The sequence below is a fragment of the Gossypium hirsutum genome, chromosome D10 (assembly GCF_007990345.1).
Source record: "Gossypium hirsutum isolate 1008001.06 chromosome D10, Gossypium_hirsutum_v2.1, whole genome shotgun sequence".
NCBI classification, from domain to species: Eukaryota; Viridiplantae; Streptophyta; class Magnoliopsida; order Malvales; family Malvaceae; genus Gossypium; species Gossypium hirsutum.
The window spans coordinates 3314296-3335148 of record NC_053446.1 but is presented as its reverse complement, the minus strand read 5'-3'; the positions used below and the strand labels follow the sequence as shown (position 1 = coordinate 3335148).

The 20853-nt window shown below is 33.2% G+C and overlaps 1 protein-coding gene and 2 pseudogenes across 3 annotated transcripts; 2 read left to right on the top strand and 1 right to left on the bottom strand.

The window, feature by feature from the left end:
• Nucleotides 1-592: 592 nt before the first annotated feature.
• Nucleotides 593-8571, bottom strand: LOC107913150 (protein SCAR1). Of its 3 annotated transcripts, XR_005919547.1 has the most exons (10): nucleotides 8154-8560; nucleotides 7759-7922; nucleotides 6887-7010; nucleotides 6592-6724; nucleotides 6223-6290; nucleotides 2749-6070; nucleotides 2549-2650; nucleotides 1898-2005; nucleotides 1684-1810; nucleotides 593-858 (listed from the first exon to the last, which is right to left on the bottom strand). XR_005919547.1 is itself a non-coding variant. In XM_041102821.1 (9 exons), exons 1-9 carry the CDS (start codon nucleotides 8306-8308, stop codon nucleotides 1760-1762), a joined length of 4227 nt encoding a protein of 1408 aa, XP_040958755.1. In that variant the 5' UTR covers nucleotides 8309-8571; the 3' UTR covers nucleotides 1479-1759. The 3 variants fall into 3 exon arrangements, 2 of the variants coding, with proteins under 2 accessions (XP_040958755.1, XP_040958756.1); XM_041102821.1 differs by lacking the exon at nucleotides 593-858 and having other exon boundaries at nucleotides 1479-1810; nucleotides 8154-8571; XM_041102822.1 differs by lacking the exons at nucleotides 593-858; nucleotides 8154-8560 and having other exon boundaries at nucleotides 1479-1810; nucleotides 7709-7838.
• A 2943-nt stretch (nucleotides 8572-11514) lies between these two features.
• LOC107911363 (epidermis-specific secreted glycoprotein EP1-like) lies at nucleotides 11515-13188 on the top strand (annotated as a pseudogene).
• Nucleotides 13189-17464: 4276 nt separating this feature from the next.
• On the top strand, nucleotides 17465-18776 carry LOC107911087 (epidermis-specific secreted glycoprotein EP1-like; annotated as a pseudogene).
• The last annotated feature ends 2077 nt before the right edge of the window (nucleotides 18777-20853 follow it).

Below are 20853 nucleotides of genomic sequence, written 5' to 3'. Positions count from 1 at the left end.
ATAAGCATTTTCGTTTATTTTAGTTGGAAAAAGAAAGATGTACTTCTTCTTTTCAATGCTTTGGAAGTCTCTCTTTTTATTAATTATTCAAAAAGATTTAAAGAAATATATATACATCTTTATAGGGACACCCATCTATTAAGCTCATTGTTTTTCTTTTCACTTCTTTTATCTTACTAAAGAAATTTCTAGGGGAAAACACCCATAAAGTGGAAAGAATAACTTATGGTTTCTTCTATGTTTCTTTTGACATTTTTATGCAACAATAAATCATTTCCTAGTGACTTCCTTGTGACGGCAAAGAAAATTGTAGGGCTAAGATGAAAATTTGTGGATTTGAAACCATTTTATTCAAAAGATAAAAGAGTGACCGACCTCCTTAATCAGGTTGTATAAGATATATATATTTATGGAGATGAAATTAAAGATTTAGTACCATGTTGCTTGTTATTTTGGTTCTTGATTATATCAAGTTGCTTTAATAAAAGTGAATCAATTAAGAAAGTCTCTAGTCTACTCTTTACTTTATTGCTTTATTTAAAAGTAAATTCTTTTTAATTTTTTTTTTCTTCCCTTTACCAATCAGCGCTACTTCTGGGTAGTTTGGGAGCTTTTGTTTAGACAAAAGCAAAAACCATAGACTTAATATAATAAAACAAAGTTGATAAACCTGATCTAGAATCTAGATGGATGCATGTTGTTTTTCAATCTTTTGTTTGTGAGAAATTTATACATTTGTTAACACATAGTAACCAAAGCCAAACCTGGTTGAACCAATATCTCAACTTTGTCCACCCATGGCAATGGCTCGAACAAAAAGAGGCTTTAATTCAAAGACAGATATGGAGAGCTCCATACCTGTTGCAGCAAAAACTATTTTAGCTTTTAACATAGGAAGGTTGGCCTCAATTTTCGTCAACTCTTTATTTATTTATATTTGATGCCGGTGGATCTTATCCCTTTATTCTCGGTAGAGAAAAGAAGAAAAAAAGGCATATTAAATGGCATATTAAAACATATATGAAGTACCATATGACAGATTAACCAAAGGCAAGAAGAAAACCCAATATTCTAATCATTTTCCTTTATCTTGAAAGATTCCAAGAGACTTTATTGGTCTAGTTTGTGAAGATTAACAATAAAACAAGAACACTAAAAATTTTAGATTAAAAAAATAAGACATTGAACATTTCAATGCCAAACACAAAGAAAGCAGTGATTCAAACCCAAGCAATTAGCAGGCACTGCTCTGTTTTTGCAGCCGTTGAAAACTGCCTTTAAGATAACACTTTCAAGCAAGACAGACAGGCAATTGCAATAATTATTTATTTCCTGCATAAACTGGCAAGATCCTTGTTCTAAAGACGATGATAGGCTCTGCCGTTTCCTTCTATTTGATGGCCAAAATTAGATGCTTTTCTTAGACATGTCAACCGAAGAACATAACAATTGCAAGAAAAGTAATGGACAAAAAAATGTAAATGATAATGATGGGTGTATTGAAACAAATGAAAAGTAATGGACAAAATATGTTATAGACTGGATACTAAAATCCTTAAATACCTGTTCGAAACATTAAACATTCAAAAAATGAATGCAAACGATTGCTACAAGGTACAAGATGAGTGCCACTAACTAATTACAAGAAGAAACAAGGATTATACACATGTCAAAAAGACTCACCCAATTGTGAAAAATACTCAATGGAGACTGGCAGGATTTACTTGCAATTATCTTATGCATCCATGTTCCAAAATAATTAATTGTCGCTCCAGTTATCATCATCTTCACCGTCATCACTCCCAACAGCCTGAACAAGTTTCCTAATAGTTAATTTAATGCTTCAATTCATAATAAAACAAATGGAAAGAAATGGTGAAAGAGGAAAATTGGAAACCTGACGGATTGCATTTGCTTTCTGCAAAATCGTGATGACTGAGACATTGGTGGGGACACCAGAAGTACCAGATGGTTTTGCAGTGACCGTGGGTCTTAGGTTAAGAGACTGAAATAACAAAGAATACAAAGCAAGTGAATGAATTGTACTCCAATTTTTTGCAACAGCCAGTATTATGCTTGATACATGACACTGCACATTTATATATGGATTCCCCTAATTCAAAACAGTTAAACAAAATCCAACTGCTAGCATGAAGATATCATAGCAGTATCAAGATATTCACAAACAAAGAAGAAACACAAAATATGCTCAAAACAACACCAATGGACTCCGGCAGTTTAGCTTGTTCCCATGCCAAAGGCACTTATTTTTCTTTTCTCCTTTCTATAGGAGAAAGAGAGGAATAGTAGAGGGAAGCTCTTATATCTCAAAACAATCGCAATGGCAGATGAAATCATTATTTTAAATTTGATATCTTTTTATAATGTAAACCATGAAACTATGACAATATTTTAGAAGTATTTACATAGCTATTTTCTGCTTATATTCCTATTCCTTTCTGGAATTTGATCAAAGAAATTGTTTCTTCAAAGAACTAAAAATTCTCATCTACAAAAGTATATCCAAAGTAAAGGAATGACTACTTACTTTACTTCTGATCTGATGCAAGAATTCTTCCTTCTCATCCACCCCTTGGCCACTAATCTGCTGGTTTGCCTCTTTCTGCCTATTCAACTTCTCTTCGTCCACCTAATGCATGCACAATTTTGATGATTTATATACAAGGAGTTTCGACTTCACAATAATTTTCAATTTCCTCAAAAAAATTGACAACACTGATAAAATACCTTCTTTTCTGGTTTTAATGCAATTGCATCATCTATTTGTTGTTGATTAAATGAGGGTGATTTGGGCTTCTGAGAGACGGTAGATCCTAAAAGTTTCAGATCAAGCTCATGTCTGAGTGACTCTGATAATGCATGTTGTCTTTCTTCGGCCTCATCAACGCAGGGTTTTGAAACCCGCCATTGTGCAGGAGGATGTGGTGGAGGTACTGATGTGAGGTCCATCGTATTTTTCAATTCTAGATGTTTTTTTTTATTGGAATTGCTTTTGGTTTCATCCTGTAGTACAGGGTTAATAGTATCAAAACTTGGGAGATCAGGCAACACAAATAGAGATGGTTCTGCACCACTCCCATGAACTACACTTTTGTTTCCCCCATTAACATGGATACTATTGATGGCAGCTTCCCTAATTTGTAAAGAGCTTGAAATAGATTCCATTGATGACAATCTGCTTAATGCATCATACAGCTCAGGGTCCTTGCTTTCAGGGGTTTCTCCAGATTCCCATTGCTCAGAATTTGACTCAGAGCAATGACTAAGACAATCATCTGACATGTAAGGGCCTGATCTGCAGAAAGTGTCATCATCAGAGTCTGAAGCAACATCATGCACGGGAATGGCAGGCACTGGGACCAATTGGAAAGCAGGAAACATATCCCTAACGCTTTCCTGATAATGGTTCGCATCAGGAAATTGCAATCTGAGTTTAGAAGTCTCAAATCCATCTATGGGGTTGAAAGATATTTTCATATGTTCAAGTGGTGGAGAAGAAGTAAGCGAATTTACAGGAGATCCATTTCCATTCTGCTGACTGAAGGTTGTCCAAGGAATTTCCTGATTTGAGGTGCTCTGTTGCCCATTCCTCTGCTCAGACACCCCAGTTTTAGTAGAAGTGGCTGGTTCAGATTCAACGTCATGGTTAATCGACACTTTTCTGTGAAAACCATTTACATGTAACTTATGACCAAGTCCAAACATACTAGATGAGTTGTCATCATTCTCCTCATCAGATTCGATAGATGCAGCTCTAACATTAGGATTGACTGGGTGCTTGTTTCCGTGTGAGAATGAAGAGTTTAAGCTCAAGCCAACACCATTAAAATTATCAAGACTACTATTACGATGAGAAGTATCAGGTTTTTCAAGGTTAGCATCTAAATCAGCAATCGGAAGGGAAGTTTTCTCACTACATGAACCAGGAACCTTCTCAGTACTTTCTGCATTCTCAACAGCTTTTCTTGAATTTCCTTTGGGTCCATCGTGCAAAGCCACAACAGTTAGATTTTGAGGACCAAATGCCTCACTAGTTTTGGCTGCAGAGCCCTGCCCTGTAGTTGATACAGTAAAATCAGGAGGTTTTGATGGCTGAAGTCCCAAAAGACCACCATTTGTCCAGAACCCTACTGAATTCACACCACAAAATTCTCTATGGGAGTTTTGAGAGTCCCTCACACTGTTTATGATTCTATCACTAGCTGGATTAGAAACTGAAGAGCCAGAGGATGATGATGGATGACTGATGACAGATTCCACTTGTGAAATTTTATGAATTTCATCACTTGTGCATAAATCAGTATAGGGAAAATTGTCAGGATCAGAAGATTTCCCTGAGATTTGCAGCATCTGCTCACTGGCAAAATTCTGTGAGGAAATTGGATCAGGTAAACTTGTGGAGATCCCATTGCTTGCAATGATATTGGATGAGGCAAAGGATTCAAATGGATCATTGCTGACAGATTCCACTTGTGAATTTTTTTGAATTTCATCACTCATGTATAAATCAGTACAGGGTAAATTGTCAGTATCAGAAGATTTCCCTGAGATTTGCAACATATGTTCACTGGCAAAATTCTGTGAGGAAACTGGATCAGGTAAACTCGTGGAGATCCCATTGCTTGAAATGATATTGGATGAGGCAGAGGATTCAAATGGATCACTAATGACAGATTCCACTTGTGAATTTTTATGAATTTCACCACTCATGTATAAATCAGTATAGGGAAAATTGTCAGGATCAGAAGATTTCCCTGAGATTTGCAGCATCTGCTCACTGGCAAAATTCTGTGAGGAAATTGGATCAGGTAAACTTGTGGAGATCCCATTGCTTGCAATGATATTGGATGAGGCAGAGGATTCAAATGGATCATTGATGACAGATTCCCCTTGTGAATTTTTTTGAATTTCATCACTCATGTATAAATCAGTACAGGGTAAATTGTCAGTATCAGAAGATTTCCCTGAGATTTGCAACATATGTTCACTGGCAAAATTCTGCGAGGAAACTGGATCAGGTAAACTCGTGGAGATCTCATCGCTTAAAATGATATTGGATGAGGCAGAGGATTCAAATGGATTACTGATGACAGATTCCACTTGTGAATTTTCATGAATTTCATCACTCATGTATAAACCAGAATGGGATAAATTGTCAGGATCAGAAGATTTCCCTAAGATTTGCAACATCTGCTCACTGGCAAAATTCGCTGTGGGAACTGGATCAGGTAAACTCATGGAGATCTCATTGCTTGAAATGATATTGGATGAGGCAGAGGATTCAATTATAGATTGATGATGGTCTGAATTATCATCTGCAACCGCCAGTATCCCATCTTCTCTGTTCTTATCGTTAACACGGCTAGCACCATCATTCTGCTCCACTTCGCATTTTGTTTGGCATTCAACAACTTTTTCAGACCACTGTTCCACTTTTCGTTTTGTATGGCACTGGCACCCTATATCATTTTCAGATTCTGATTCTATTGTGTTCAGTGCATCCATGTAATATTCTGGTTCACTTTCAATTTCGTAATTTTGGTTCTCAATAGAACTTGATTGGACAGAATCCGTGTGATTGGATGGGATATCCATTTGGTCACCATCTCCAATATTGGCAACTCCAGTTTCCTGCACATCTACGTCAAAGTTCATCTCTGGAACTTCACCTCTGTCCCAATTTCCTGCTTTGGACTCCACTATTTCTGCTTTTTCATCCCACGTTAAATAAGATGGACTTGGAGAAATCTGCTCTTGTGATGAACTAACTGAAAAGTTATCATCTATAACCCGAGTTTGTTGAACAGGAAAATCTGAACCAAGGGTATCAGTTTCATGCATCAACCTTGAAGAAAGTTCCTTGGGTTCGTGTTCCTCAGGAAGCATGGATGAACCCAGTTCAGAAACAGATTCATTATATCCAGAGCCAGTTCTTGAATCAAATGAACTGGAATGCTCTCCCACTTCAGATTTCAGTGCCATGTCAACTGTAGATGCAGTTTGCGAGGAAGAAATTCGCCCATCATCAACCGGAGAAGTAAACTGCATTCTGCATTGTCAGATTTCATGTAACCTTCAATTATATAGAGCTTTTCTCAATGCAATAAGTCATATGCAAATGCACATACATTTGTGCTGATATGCTTGTCTGTGAGACTGAGAGTGCACATATGCATTTCTACAGATATACATGTAAAATACCTGCCACTATGATTCAATAATGATGCACCACGTGATAGTTTGCTACTCCTGTGAGACGATCTTCTTTTCTGTTCAAGATTCACAATTTTAATTCAGAATTAATTCCAAATTGAAGAACACCTAGACTATTCAGTTGGAACAAGAGCCTGAAAAGGTTATGCATGCATGAAGTGTACGTCCACATATAGGAGCCCCATAAACAAATACACTCCTAGTATTGTGGAGTGAAGAATTTAATTTGACAAAAGAGTAAACTAATTAATTACTTGATTAACATGAATTGAGAGTCAATACATGTGAAAATTGATTGAAAGGTAGATAAATGCTTCCCAAGATATCAAGATTCTATGCCTGGATGGGTAATGATACCTTGCTTTTACGAGTCTTCCTATTTCTTGGGTCTTTCTCAGCATCTTCTTCTATGGAGATACCTGATGCTTTCTTGAAGTAAGTTGGATCTGAATATCTCTTCAAACAAGATCCAGGGCCACCAGCATCAAATCTGATTGCAAAGCAGAAGTAAGAATTCAAAACAACACACAAACACACCGAACACACATAGACACGCACATGCATGTGCGCATGCACACACAGACACACACACACAACAAACCCATTGCTTGAACATGTTTTTAATTGCAAAAAAGGGGGAGTGGATGTATACTTGTCAAGCAAGTGCAGAGGTGGAGGGTCACGACAAACTTCATAGGAATCCATAATAAAACGTGGCAAGTCATTGGAGATGAAATGATTTTTCTCATTGAGCATGCGAGGATGCCACTGGGAACCTGTACAACAAGGGCAACTGCTTTCCATAAAGATTTCAATAGAAAGATAAAAGTTTCCAATAGCTAATACAAAAGATCCAAACTTGAAACTAGTTTGTGTGTAATTAAGAAAGAAACAATGTTGTTCTCCTTGTTTCGTGATTCCTAAACATAAGGTGTATTATACGCAATGTTCTGCAAAGAAAATAACAGATATTTATATACAACTACAAAAAAAGAAAAGAAAGAAAGATAAAATTGATAGAGCAAACATTTTGAAACATTTCAAGGTCCATTATTATGGAATAAATGTAAACCTTCCAAGGACTTGAATGAATAAGCATTTTTCCTATCGATTATGTTTCCAATGTCATAGATCTACTTTCAATATAGTGGTCTTGGTACCTGAAAACTGCTACAAGTGTCAGCAGCAACTAATAAGTGATGCTACCTGATTGACTACAACTGAGGTCCTTGAAATCAAGTTCATGTTGACTATTTGAAATTCAATAAATAAGATGTCTTTCAGCAATAATCTCATCTATACTAGTGAAATTAGAGACTATGTCTCGAACCATACTCAGGTAACAAATAAAATGCCAGAAGACAAAAGCATAAAAGCATACTACATCACTAAAACAGATAAGATGAAAAAAAGTATGTACCAAATTCAGGCATCTCTTTAACAGTAAAAACAATGTAAAAGAAACATTATATACCGAGAAACATCAGAGGCTTTCCGAGCAAAAGACATGTACAGAGGCCATACCAGCTGTGTAGGCAAAGTGTATATGACTTGTTTGGGAAAGAACAGCCTTCTCAAGGGGCGGAAGCGCGGCTTCAATCCGCTGCACACGAACTGTCAATTTATGACTTCTAGAAGCTGTGCTCATTACTTGCTCTTGTAATCCATGAAAAACCTCAGCTGCAAATCTACAGTATAACAACCGAATCACACCAGTTAATTACGGCCGTTCAAACAAATAATTCAAATTCAAAAACCTAAGAAGTTAGAGAAGCAATACGAATATTCTATAAACATAACGAGCCACTAATACAAGCCTTTGCCTTTCAATTCGTACTAATTCTTAGCATGCAAGCAAACAAAGTAACAATTTCAAATTGAAAAATCCAATAAACCGAATAAAAAAAGTATAAACATACTCAGCTAGGTCGCCTAATTGCCGTAAGATCCCGACTAGACCGGCAACGACGACGCCATCGAGAACAGCTTTAGGATCTTCCCTCATAGCTTCCTTGTAAAGCTCCGGCTTACCAAGCCGATACTCGTTCCTTACTTCAGCTCTAACCAGAGGCATTTTCGAAATTTCTCTCAAGAAATTCAAAAGAAAAAAAAATGAAAATAACAGTGTATTGATTGAATTAAAAAGAAAAAGAATGAGACTATAAAATGTTTCAATGTAATTTGTTGTGGTATTGCTAAATAGTGGAAAAAATAGTAGGTGGAGAGATTGGAGCTATCTTAACTAACTTCTGAAAGAGAAAGAAAGGGAAGATGAAGAAGATGAAGACGACATTGCCCACACTGCAAGGCATTCTCTCCAAGTCATTTTGTTACTACAGCCTACAGGCGAAAGGCCAGATTTTGTTTGGTCGAAAGTACGGGATTGGCCTTCTATTTTCAATGAAATGACGTGCGTGTCCCCGGGTGAAATCTCGTATGCATATAATAAGGTTAAATTCTTCTATTAGTCTATCTGTTATGCATAAGTTATTAATTTAGTCCCTATACTCCAATTGATCAATTTCAACCTTTTATTTTTTGAATTCTGAAATTTCACTCCTGAGCATTCTGGTTGTAGTCAAATGGTAATTATTAGATCGTTAATTAAAAATAATGTGGCTTTTTTACAAGCATCATGCGGAAAATAACGAGCTGATATGATATTATATATGTGATAATATATTTGTCACATAAGATTTTGAAAATAAAAAAATTAACTTAATGAATTTAGTGCATATTATTTTATGTCAATATTAAAATTTCAAAATTCGAAAAGTACAGCATTAAAAATATCAATTAGAGAATAGAGACTAAATATGCAACTTATGCATAATACAAGCACTAATTATGAAATTTGACTAATTATTGAGGGACTGTCAACATGATAAATAAGTTAAATGAATAACTCCTTTTTCACACTCATAAAAAGTTCTAAAAAAAAAAACAAGTTGATGGATAATTATGTAAAATTATATGGATTTTTATATTATCTTTGTATTTTTGGATCTAAAGTTATTAACTACACCTGCACATTAGTTTAAAAAAAAACTGTATGTTGTCAGTGAGTAAATTTAAATTATGGAAAGAGAAATTGTTACATGTTAAGGGGATGCGAGGGCTTTTGTATGGTAATTCTTGTCCATGCTTTTTAATGATTTAAACCCCAGATCAAAGCCGAAAGGAAAAGAAAATTATGTGTCAGGTTCGTAGTAGCTGCCTCATCGGCCTACAGCTTAGTTAACCTAATTTCAGTATTTCAGTGTAACTCTATCCAAATCATATTTATATTAAAATAAATTTACTAAGTTTACCTTAATTAATTCTATGCAACTCATTCATTTTAAAAACGTTTGACGAAATTTATATGTAATTCTATTTTACCTTTTATAAACGATGTTGCTTTATGACTAATTTAGTAAATTTATAATTAAAAAATAAATTATTTACGTCTATAATAGACTAGATCATGGGTTGGGTCACCGACTCAAATTTAAAAATCCGTCGAAAAAGTAGGAGAGTTTAGACAAAAATATAGACTCACAAAATAGGTTTATTTTTTTTACTACTATTTTGTTGTTATTGTTTGAATATTTTTTAACTCTTATTTTATTAAATATGTATCAATTAGTTTTTTTTCTTCACCCTTACTTGAATTTTAATTAAATAACTTTTTGAATATTTTTATTTAAATTTAATTATAAAAATATATAAATAATAATATGAAATTATATATGTTATTATTACAATATTATGAATTATTAAAAAAGAAATAGAGGTACAACCAATTTTTTTTTACCAAATATTACACGGTTATTTTCTTTTTTGCTAAAATGAGGTAAAATAATATATTTGTTTGTGTTAATAAACCAAATGTAAATTAAAATAATATTTACTTTGTTATATTTTTAATTAATATAATTTATTTTTTAATTTTAATTCAAAAAATGGGACTACTTTAAAAATAACTAAAAAAACAGAAATATTTTAGAAATTAAATAAATATCATAGAACTCAATGTTTTAATATATACTTTCGTTTCTTCTTTTATATTATATATATATGATATATATGATATGTGTATGTATGCTATCATATATATAATAAACAAAAAAATTAAAGCAATTTAAATTAAATTATTATGTGATGCGATTAATAGGGTATATAATATGGTAATTAAATTAAATTAAAATGTTATATAATATAATTAAATTAAGTTAATAGTGGGTCCATAATTATAGGCTAAAAGTTTCTTAAAAAGTTAAATCAATGTTTTATTTATAAATGTAATTTTAATATAATTCTTATTTATAATTGTTAGAAATTGTATTTTTTTATACTCTTTAAATGTTTACCTAAATTATGATATGATATATATATTTAAATGATTCACATCATATATTTGCTATATTTAAAAATAAATAAATATAAAATAGAAATATTATTATTAATGGTAAAAAAAATCATATTTAAAATTCAATTTAGAAAACGAGACCTCTATCTAAAAAAGCGTTAGCCTTAACTAAATAATCCGGTCGTTCATCGTGAGATTCGGCAGTTTATATTTGGAAGAGGCTGTGATAAAGCTAGATGGACCCTTAAATTTAAATAAGTTTTCATCAATATTTTTAAGAGAAGATTGACTACTAAAGACTAAGGAAAACCCTTAAAATAGTCCTCAACTTTCTCCTTTTTACACTTTCCACCCTCACAATATCACAATCACATCGTTGGCATCCTCAATTTCTGCTAAGCAAACTGAACATTATTAATAAAAAAACACCGACTAAAAAGATCGGGATCATTCATATTATTATTGTCACTGGTGGGGATGGGATGAGTGAGATCCAACTATGGCGATTTCACAAGGAATGGTCGGATAAAACCATGGCAAAACACCCACCCATGAAACCCACAATATATGTGTCTTATTAGAAGGACGCTACCTCTATAATGCAACCTTTGTCCTATATTATTATTCTCTTATCCTCAAAACTGTGCCATTGTTGTCCTTTGGTCATACGAGAACCAATTAGCTACAAATCTATCTGCACCATTTTTAATGTAAACCAGCTGGAATTTTTTTTCATCACTAAATTTGTACTATAATTATTGTCGCATTAAATTCAGATAGCAAATAAAATGGAAACCATTTGCTCAAACTTTACGACATAGTTTCAGTTAAATGGAAATTATTATATCACTTTGTCCAAATAACAGCATTGGAAAAGAAAATTCCTGTGGGAAAGAGCAAGAATCTAGTTAATGTAGAGGTGAGTCAAAGTCATAATACCACCATTTGGTGATTCAGAACGTGTGTACTCGAATTCACAAAATGGTGATTGTTGATAACCCATCGAAAGAGAACGGCACACCAGTTTTGGGCTCATAGAAATGAATCAAGGCTTCACTATAAATTCACTATTAACGTCATCCCTCATCCACAAAGCAACAAAACCCTTAAACGCCACTGCAACAAACATGCCTTGCTCTTTGCCTGAATTTTCACTTCCCTTAATCACTATTTTCTTTTTAGTCTTTGGTGCTTCGAATGTAGCCAATGCCATCGTTCCACCCTCTAGTACTTTCAAGTATGTAAACGAAGGTGAGTTTGGAGAATCCAGTGTTGAGTATTTGGCAGACTATCGTCCTCTACTCACTTACTTATTCCCATTCCAATTATGCTTCTATAACACCACTCCTAATGCTTTCACCTTAGCACTAAGAATGGGCAGTCCCCGATCCGAGTCAATAGTGAGGTGGGTTTGGGAAGCCAACCGAGGAAGGCTTGTTCGTGAAAACGCCACACTAACTTTCGGGTCTGACGGAAACCTAGTGCTAGCCGATGCTGATGGCACTGTAGCATGGCAAACGGCCACTGCCAACAAGGGTGTTGTGGGATTGAAGATACTCCCAAATGGTAACTTGGTTTTGTATGATAAGAAAGGCAAATTTATTTGGCAGAGTTTTGACCACCCGACAGACACGCTTTTGGTGGGCCAAACCCTGAGATCCAATGGTCCAAACAAGCTTGTTAGCCGCATGTCTATTGCCGATGGCTCCGCAGGACCTTACAGGTTTGTTATGGAGCAGAGGTTTTTAAAGATGTACTACAAAACCAAGAATTCAGCATCGCCTTTGCTCTATCATAGGTCCGAAGAGTTTGTGGGCAAGGTTCTTTAGCAAATTCCTTAAATTTTACTGCAAACCTGAGACCGAGCAAGCTTATACTTTCGAGCTGGGGTTCACATTTGATATGAAAGGCTCTACTAGTTCAGGAACCTACATTTTTTCAAGGCCTAAATACAATAGCACTTATTCTTTGCTTCGAGTGGAACCAGATGGTAACCTTAAGAGCTACACATTCAATGAAAATGTTGATTGGGGAGCTTGGGAGACCACGTTTAAACTTTTTGATGGTGATGATCATGAAAGCCTGTGCAACCTACCAAAGAAGTGCGGTTCACTAGGAATTTGTGATGACAATCAATGTGTGGCATGTCCAAAGCCAAAAGGTTTGACAGGGTGGAGCCAAAGCTGTGCCCCACCGGCATTATTGCCATGTAAAAGTGCTGCTAACGTGGGTTATTATAAAGTCGTAGGTATTGAGCATTTCACTAGCAAATATACAGAAGGAGATGGCCCCATGAAGTTGAATGATTGTAGAGTTAAATGCAGTAATGATTGTGGGTGCTTAGGGTTCTTCTACAGGGAGGAATCCTCCAAATGTTTGCTGGTTCCTGAGCTTGGTACTTTGGTTAAGGTAACCAATCTTGCTCATGATGCCTAAATCAAGATGCCAAAGTAGATTTCTCTGTTTGGAAGCAGGAAGCTTGAACACACACACAGTCGAATATATATTTGTAAAATTAAACAACCAAATCTTTGTTGATTTTCTTGTCCAATAAGGCAATAACAATGTATGTAAGCCATCTGTTTGTCAAATATACCTCAGTTGCTCACCTTACCTATGCATACTTATTTAAGCTACTTAATTAATTCATTTCATCCTATCATATAAAACATGTCTAAAACATACACCAATAATCATATACATTCTACCTATCAACTTTAACATTTCATCCTATAATTTTTTGTCAAGAATGCATGTAATACTTTAACCATACCAATTCACCTATTTAAGCATCACAACATGCTTAAAACATGCCTATACCAACAAGACACTAATCATTTATGCCACATTTCCATTCTAAAATTACATAATTATAGCATATCATCTATACCAACATTAAAACATATAATCAAATTATGTCAACTTCCATCTGCCAATTTTGCAAAACATAATTATAAGCATTATTAGCTTCTAACTCAAACATCCCAAACTTAGCAAAATACAAGAGACTCCACCAAGTACATGCTCTGTTATATACTATCACTATTCATATTCAATTTTATATATTAATTAATTTATACAACTTTCTATACTATTCAATTCATTCCTTGTCTCGATATTCACTTTCACCCTTAGCATTTTCAACTCAATACCTATTAGTAGTTTGTCTTAACGTTATATAATGCAATATATCATGAATTTGTTTTAGCTAAAATTAGTTTCGGGTCATAGAAATACAAAGCAAAAGCTTGCGTCACTCGTCGTCGACTCGTGTCTTTTATTTCCCTTTCAACAATCCTGCATCGTCTTTAGCTAAGAATAATAATTCAGTAATAGTATAATCAAGTTCTATCCAAATCACATTCAATTACAAAGTCATTCATATTTTGTAAATTATTTAATTTAGTCTTTTATCTCGATAATCAATCAAATTCACACCAATATGATTCTATCAGTCATAATCATCTATTAATTCATTAAATATCTCAAATTACTATTCATCATATTCAATTTATCATTTCTTTACGATTTAGTCCATATCTCACCTTTTGTACCAAGTTCCAAACAATTCAATTTATTATTAAACATACATAAATTCATAATTAAAGTATATAACAATTTAAATAAAATCATACCACAAGAACTTATTTGGTTAAATCAGCAAGCAAGTTGAATTGCAATGACTAATTGATAATTTTGCATTTACCTCGGTTATTTTCGATTTGGTCCATTTTCTGATCTATACAATTATTCAATTCAATTTATCAATTTCAAACCTCTTATATCATCCTATTATATTCATATGTCAGTTCAATTATAAATCCTTAGTCCTCGAACCTTGGAAATGAGGTCTCAAACCCGTAATTTTCGGCACAACTAGAAATTAGGTCGTTACAATTAAGGTTCCTCTTGGACTATATTTCTTGGAGAATATCCCTTATCATAAGTATTAGGAATCTCCAAATGATATGGTTCGACCCTTGGAGCTAGTCTGAACAATGACATATGTAGCACTCTACCTTACAACTTATGAATATCCAACATATAGTTGACTCTTGAGTACATTGAGGGAATCTCTGACATCAAGGACCTTAAGTATAGTAAGTGGGATAGGTGCCAAGAATTTTTTATTTTTTTAAATTCTCTAGCATTGTGGAGCTCAAAGTACAGTAATCTTGAAAGGACCTGAATTGTCCAATAATGATGGAATGTTTGGTTGATATGTATGTATTGCAATAACCAATGCGCTTGCGTGATTTGAAACCTTGTATCCAATATTAAACATATTTTCAACCTCCACCAACAACTCCATAGCAACATCCCTATTTCTTGATGCCCAAACACCATTGCTTCAATATCATAATTTTCATTGAGATCTACCGCAATATATATACACCCCCTTCTAATAGACCTCAAAAATTTATACTTCATGAAGGAGATGCACTTAGTACTACTGGCCTAGATTTTTCTTAAGATCCTCCTTCTCATGTTGTTCAAGCAAGCATCACTCTTAAAGTCATGTTGAACATCGTGTTAGGTTGGAATATGACTCTATCATCAATCGGATACATGTCACTATCCAAATGAATTTGTTCCAAGAATCGAATGCTATCTTAAGGCTGCTAAATAATATATTCCAAATATTACCAAAAACAAAAACTCCAACATTTTGAACGATTCTTAACAATAATGATTCCAACAACCTCATCGCTAACTTACAACATAACTTTCTTATATCATACGTAGAACATATTCAACAGATGTAACACCAATAATAACAATTTCAACATTTTTAGTAACAATGATTCAAATAACTTTAACACTAACTTACTACATCGACAATCATACACAAAAGCACAACTTACTTATACCATATGTAAAACATATTCAACAACTAGAAAACATTAATAAGATGACATTATCTCCCAACAAACTCAGAAATTTACTTTCAATGTTTCATAAACGTAATAATAATGCAAGATTGTCTAAAAAAACTAATTACATCTATAATACTACTAATTTATGTATTATGGAAAATGAACACTTAATTGATTAATTGAGTTATGAAACCTTTACACGTATTATAATTTTTGTAGTAGGATTAAGAATGTGAAAATTTTGAGAATGATTTGAATTTTGTATGATTTTTTACATTTCCTTTACTATAAAACTTTAGAATTTATAAGATAGACTAAGGGCATCGCCTAGCTTAAAGTCAACACTCATAGTTGTCATCTTTTTTGTTAAAAAATAATAATAACGAGCTCGACACCAATAAGATGTTAAGTTCTTATTCCATCACATGACCCATCTTTTCGTACTTGCAAGGTACAAGATTTAGAAGGAAATCATGAAAAGTATTTGTCAGGACCTCGACAAACACTGGTATCAAGTTCATGGTATTATCTTTGGGATAAATATCAAATTTGTACATGAATTTTAGTTCAATGAACAATTTGATACATGATATTTAATTTGGTGCAATTATACACATGAAACTTAAATTGTGATTCATATGTATACATAAAACTTTGATTATGATTCAATTGTACACATTTAAAGAGATGAATACATATGTACGCATTTAAAGAAATGAATATATTATTTATTTTTATATTGGATTAATATAATTGTTTTTGTATGCATTATATCAATCTAAAATGGTGCTAATTCGATAATATTGTTAGTGATTTGTAAAAATTGAATCAAATCAAAATTTTATGTATGAAATCGCACAAAATTAAAATTTGTGTATGTCATTGCACATTGAATCAAAGTTCATGTATAGTTTCTATATTTATCACATTATCTTTTCATCATTACCAAAGATTAGACAATAGATTTTGTACATGTCATTCAACAAAAATAAAGGAATTTGACCCAAAGCGAAACTAGGGGGTGGTAGGGAGAATGGTTTGTATGAAATTGTGATTCCACGTCATTCCTATCTCTTTCCAATAGGAGAATGACAAATCATATTTTTTCTCTTGATTTTCAACTTTTTTTCTCGAGAAAAAATTTAAATCCAACTAAAAATGCTAAAAGTCAAGAGGAAAAATCTGATTTGCCATTCACCTATTGGAAAGGGATATGGATAACGTGGAATCACAGTTTCATACAATCCTTTCCCGGATGATAGGAGCCTTAGTCTCCCAAAAAAAGGTTCAATCATTATAAAAATAATAAAACTACAAATTGATCTATGATAAAATTATATTTTAACCCCCAAATATGAGAAAAAAATATTTAGTCCCTTCAAAAATAATAAAATTATATATTAATATATAATAAAACTACATTTTAATTTTTCAAAAGTTCTATAATTTAATTCTGAGCTCTCCTAAAATAATTTCTACATTTGCCCCTGAGCACCATTCAATAAAATAAAATTACAAAAAAAAAACCTTTTCCTTACACACAATTCAATAAAATATAATAAAAAGTCTAATACCAAAGTCAAAAACCGATTCCACTAAATCTCAAAACAAACAATTGGGTCTTCTAAATATGGAAAGACCCATGCAGTACTTTGTTATTGCCCAAATACGTAAAAGTTGAAATGCTGCATACGAATTGGAATCCAACAAATGGATTTACCAGTAATAGAAACTCATAAGTCAAAGTAGTAAATTAAAAATATTAGATCATAAATAAACGTGAATTGGAAAAGAACATTCCTGTTGGCAAAGAAGGAAAGTAATATGGAAAAGATCAAATGAGAGGTGGGTCAAAGATGGTTTACACGTAATGATGATTGTTGAGTAGCCATCAAAAGGGAACTGCACTGCACATCAGTTTTAAGCTCATAGAATTAAATCAAGACTTACACTATAAATTCACCATCATTTTTCCAAAAATGTTATCCACAAATCAACAAAAATGCCTTGCTCTTTACCTAATTCTTCACTTTCGTTAATCACTATTTTCCTTTTACTCTTCTGTTCTTCGAATGTTGCCAATGCCACTGTTCCACCCTCAAGGACTTTCAAGTACATAAACGAGGGTGAAACAGGAGAATTGAGTGTGGAGTATTTTGCAGACTATCGTGCCCTACCCATTTCCTTATTACCATTCCAATTATGCTTCTATAACACCACTCCTAATGCTTTCACTTTAGGACAAAGAATGGGCTGTCGACGGTCCGAGTCCTTAATGCGGTGGGTCTGGGATGCCAACCGAGGAAGGCCTGTTCGTGAAAACGCCATCTTTAACTTTTGGGTCTAATGGAAATCTAGTGCTAGCCGATGCTGATGGTTCTGTGGCATGACAAACGGGCATAGCCAACAAGGGCGTGGTGGGACTGAAAATACAACAAAACGGTAACTTGGTTTTGTACGATAAGAAAGGCAAATTTATTTGGCAGAGTTTTGACCACCCAACAGATACACTTTTAGTAGGCCAAACCCTGAGATCCAATGGACCAAACAAGCTGGTTAGCCGCACGTCTATTGCCGATGGCTCCGAAGGACCTTACAGCTTTGTTATGGAGCAAAGGTTTTTAAAGATGTACTACAAAACCAAGAATTCACCATTGCCTTTGCTCTATTACAGGCCCTATGAGTTTGGGAATGGGCAAGGTTCCTTAGCAAATCTCAAATTTTACTGCTCACCAGAGTCCGAACAAACTTATGCTTACGAGCTGGGGTTCACATTTGATATGAAAGGCTCTACTAGTTCAGGAACCTACATTTTGTCAAGGCCTAAATACAATAGCACATATTCCATGCTTCGAGTGGAGCCTAAAATCTACACATTCAATGAAAATGTTGAATGGGGAACTTGGGAGAACACGTTTAAACTCTTTGATGGTGATGATTATGAAAGCCTATGCAACCTACCAAGGAAGTGCGGTTCACTAGGAATTTGTGAGGACAATCAATGCGTGGCATGTCCAAAGCCAAAGGGTTTGATGGGGTGGAGCAAAAGCTGTGCTCCGCCGGTATTGTCGCCATGTAAAGGTGGTGATGATAAAGTGGGTTATTACAAAGTCGTGGGTGTTGAGCATTTCACTAACAAATATACAGAAGGAGATGGCCCCATGAAATTGAATGATTGTAGGGTCAAATGCAGCAATGATTGTGGGTGCTTAGGGTTTTTCTACAGGGAGGAATCCTCCAAATGTTTGATGGTTCCTGAGCTAGGTACTCTGGTCAAGGTGACCAATCTTGCTCATGTTGCTTACATCAAGTAGATTTCACTGTTCGAAAATAGGAAGCAAATGAATTTATAATAATAAACAACCAAATCTTGGTTGATTATCTTTATCCAATAACAATGTAATAAGCCACGAATTTGAAATTTTTGAGTTAAATTATGCTAGAAAATGATATATACAAACCCAAGGAAGCCCACGATTGGTTTAACATGGGATCTTAAATTTCCTTCCCTAATTTGGGCTGAAATTTGAATATGATTTGCTTTCAACCAAAGCTTAAATTTTAAAATTAGATAGGAAAACGAGCCCTTGGCTCAGGGACGAACACCCGAGCTGGTAAACGTAAAAAATTATTTATATAATTTTTTAAAGTATAAAATTAAAAATAATTCGGTACCCGTTAAGATAAATATGGTGTATTCAAATATGATATTTTAATATGTTATAAAATATTATTATTATTTGTATTAACAAGTCATATCTATATATATTTATCTGTAATTAGTGTAAAAATAACGATAAAATTAAATATTATAATAATATTATAACATAAAAAAAAACTAAACCCATCTTAGTATATATAAACCTCCATTCAAAATTACTGTTTCGGAATAGTTATATTGATGGGTCGTCGATCATCTTCAAGATTCACTCGAAGACAATTGTAGAAGAGAAGGGCCCCAATTCACGTGAAATTGTTGGTATTTGGGGTTAAATAATTAAAGCAATATTCTAACAATAATAAATAGTAAATAATAATATTGGCAGCTGAAGTGCAGCATATCATCTTCTTCTATTCTTTTCTTTTGAGTGACTAAACACTGCAAATTCCCTCAACCATGTCCCTCTGTCACCGTTCTTGTTCCGGGAATTTCATTTCCTATATTTCCAGACACCAATACCATTCAACGTATTAGAAAATAAATATATAAACTGCTAGTGGATTCAAATTTAATATATTTAGATTATGTTAATAATTGATACACTCTTAGTGTTTTTTTTTTATTCCATAAATTATTTTTAAAATTTATTATGTATTTTTAAAATATTTATTTTTTAATATTTCACTATATTTTTATTAGATATTTGTCAACTCCTAACATTATTCGTAGAGTTTAAAAATTCTATTAACAATGTACAAAATATTTTTTTCATTTAAATTTAGGTCGAAATTTGCTAACTCGGCATATTATTTAGACTGCTTTCATATGACATTATATGTGATTGACAAAAATAGATATGTTAGACAAATTTTGACATGAATTACAAACAACAACGATAGCGATTGGATTAATAATAAATAGGCGAATAAATAAAATGCAAATAAATTAATAAATTCGTGAAATGTGAAAAATATTTAAATTGTTACAATAACGTTTTTGAGATTTTTCATTCTCTTTGTCTATATCCAATGTTTCCAATAACTTATACATCAATTTAATTAGAAAAAAAATATTAAAAATACAATATATTATATATTAATAAAATATAATATAATTTAAGATAAGATATAGAAATTGAACTTAATATTCAAACTTTCTAAATCTTCTACTTTATTATTTTATATAATTTTTTTATTAATCTTCACTTACAATGTGAGTGTACTATCATCTACTTATAATGAAATTAAGAGTAAATTATTTATTTAGTTACTCGAGTTTATCTATATTTCTATTTTGGTCACATTTAAAAATTATTATTTTTGTTACTCCTGTTAGATGAGTTATCAAGTTACTCTATTATTAAATGTCTTTAGTCACTCTATTATTGTAAAATTACAATTTAATTTCGACCCCTAAAAAAGTTTTTTAACTCCGCTCCGGAAAACTTTAAAATCGACTGGATTGGAACCTGACCTGAACCATTCATGCATGCCCACTTATAAAAGAATCCCAAGCTAAGATATACCCCCCACACATTTTGGCCTTTCCTACACCTTTTCTTTTGGGGGTAGGTTCACAGATATCAATTGTATCGTTGAATGCAAGTGTAATTTGCAAAAGCCACCTAATTATATTATGTAATTTAATTTCAAATGTAAAATCTTTCGTAAATTCAATTTTAAATCTCAAAGAATTACATGGTAAGAACAAAATTTCAGTTGTGTATAGCT

Bases quoted from the DNA above. Each gene is read 5' to 3' on its own strand.
- LOC107913150 (XM_041102821.1), bottom strand. From the start codon at position 8,308: ATGCCTCTGGTTAGAGCTGAAGTAAGGAACGAGTATCGGCTTGGTAAG. The intron at 7,923-8,153 runs GTATGTTTATAC...GTTATACTGTAG, and splicing joins CAATTAGGCGACCTAGCTGA to ATTTGCAGCTGAGGTTTTTC. The intron at 1,811-1,897 runs GTTTCCAATTTT...AAACTTGTTCAG, and splicing joins AAGCAAATGCAATCCGTCAG to GCTGTTGGGAGTGATGACGG.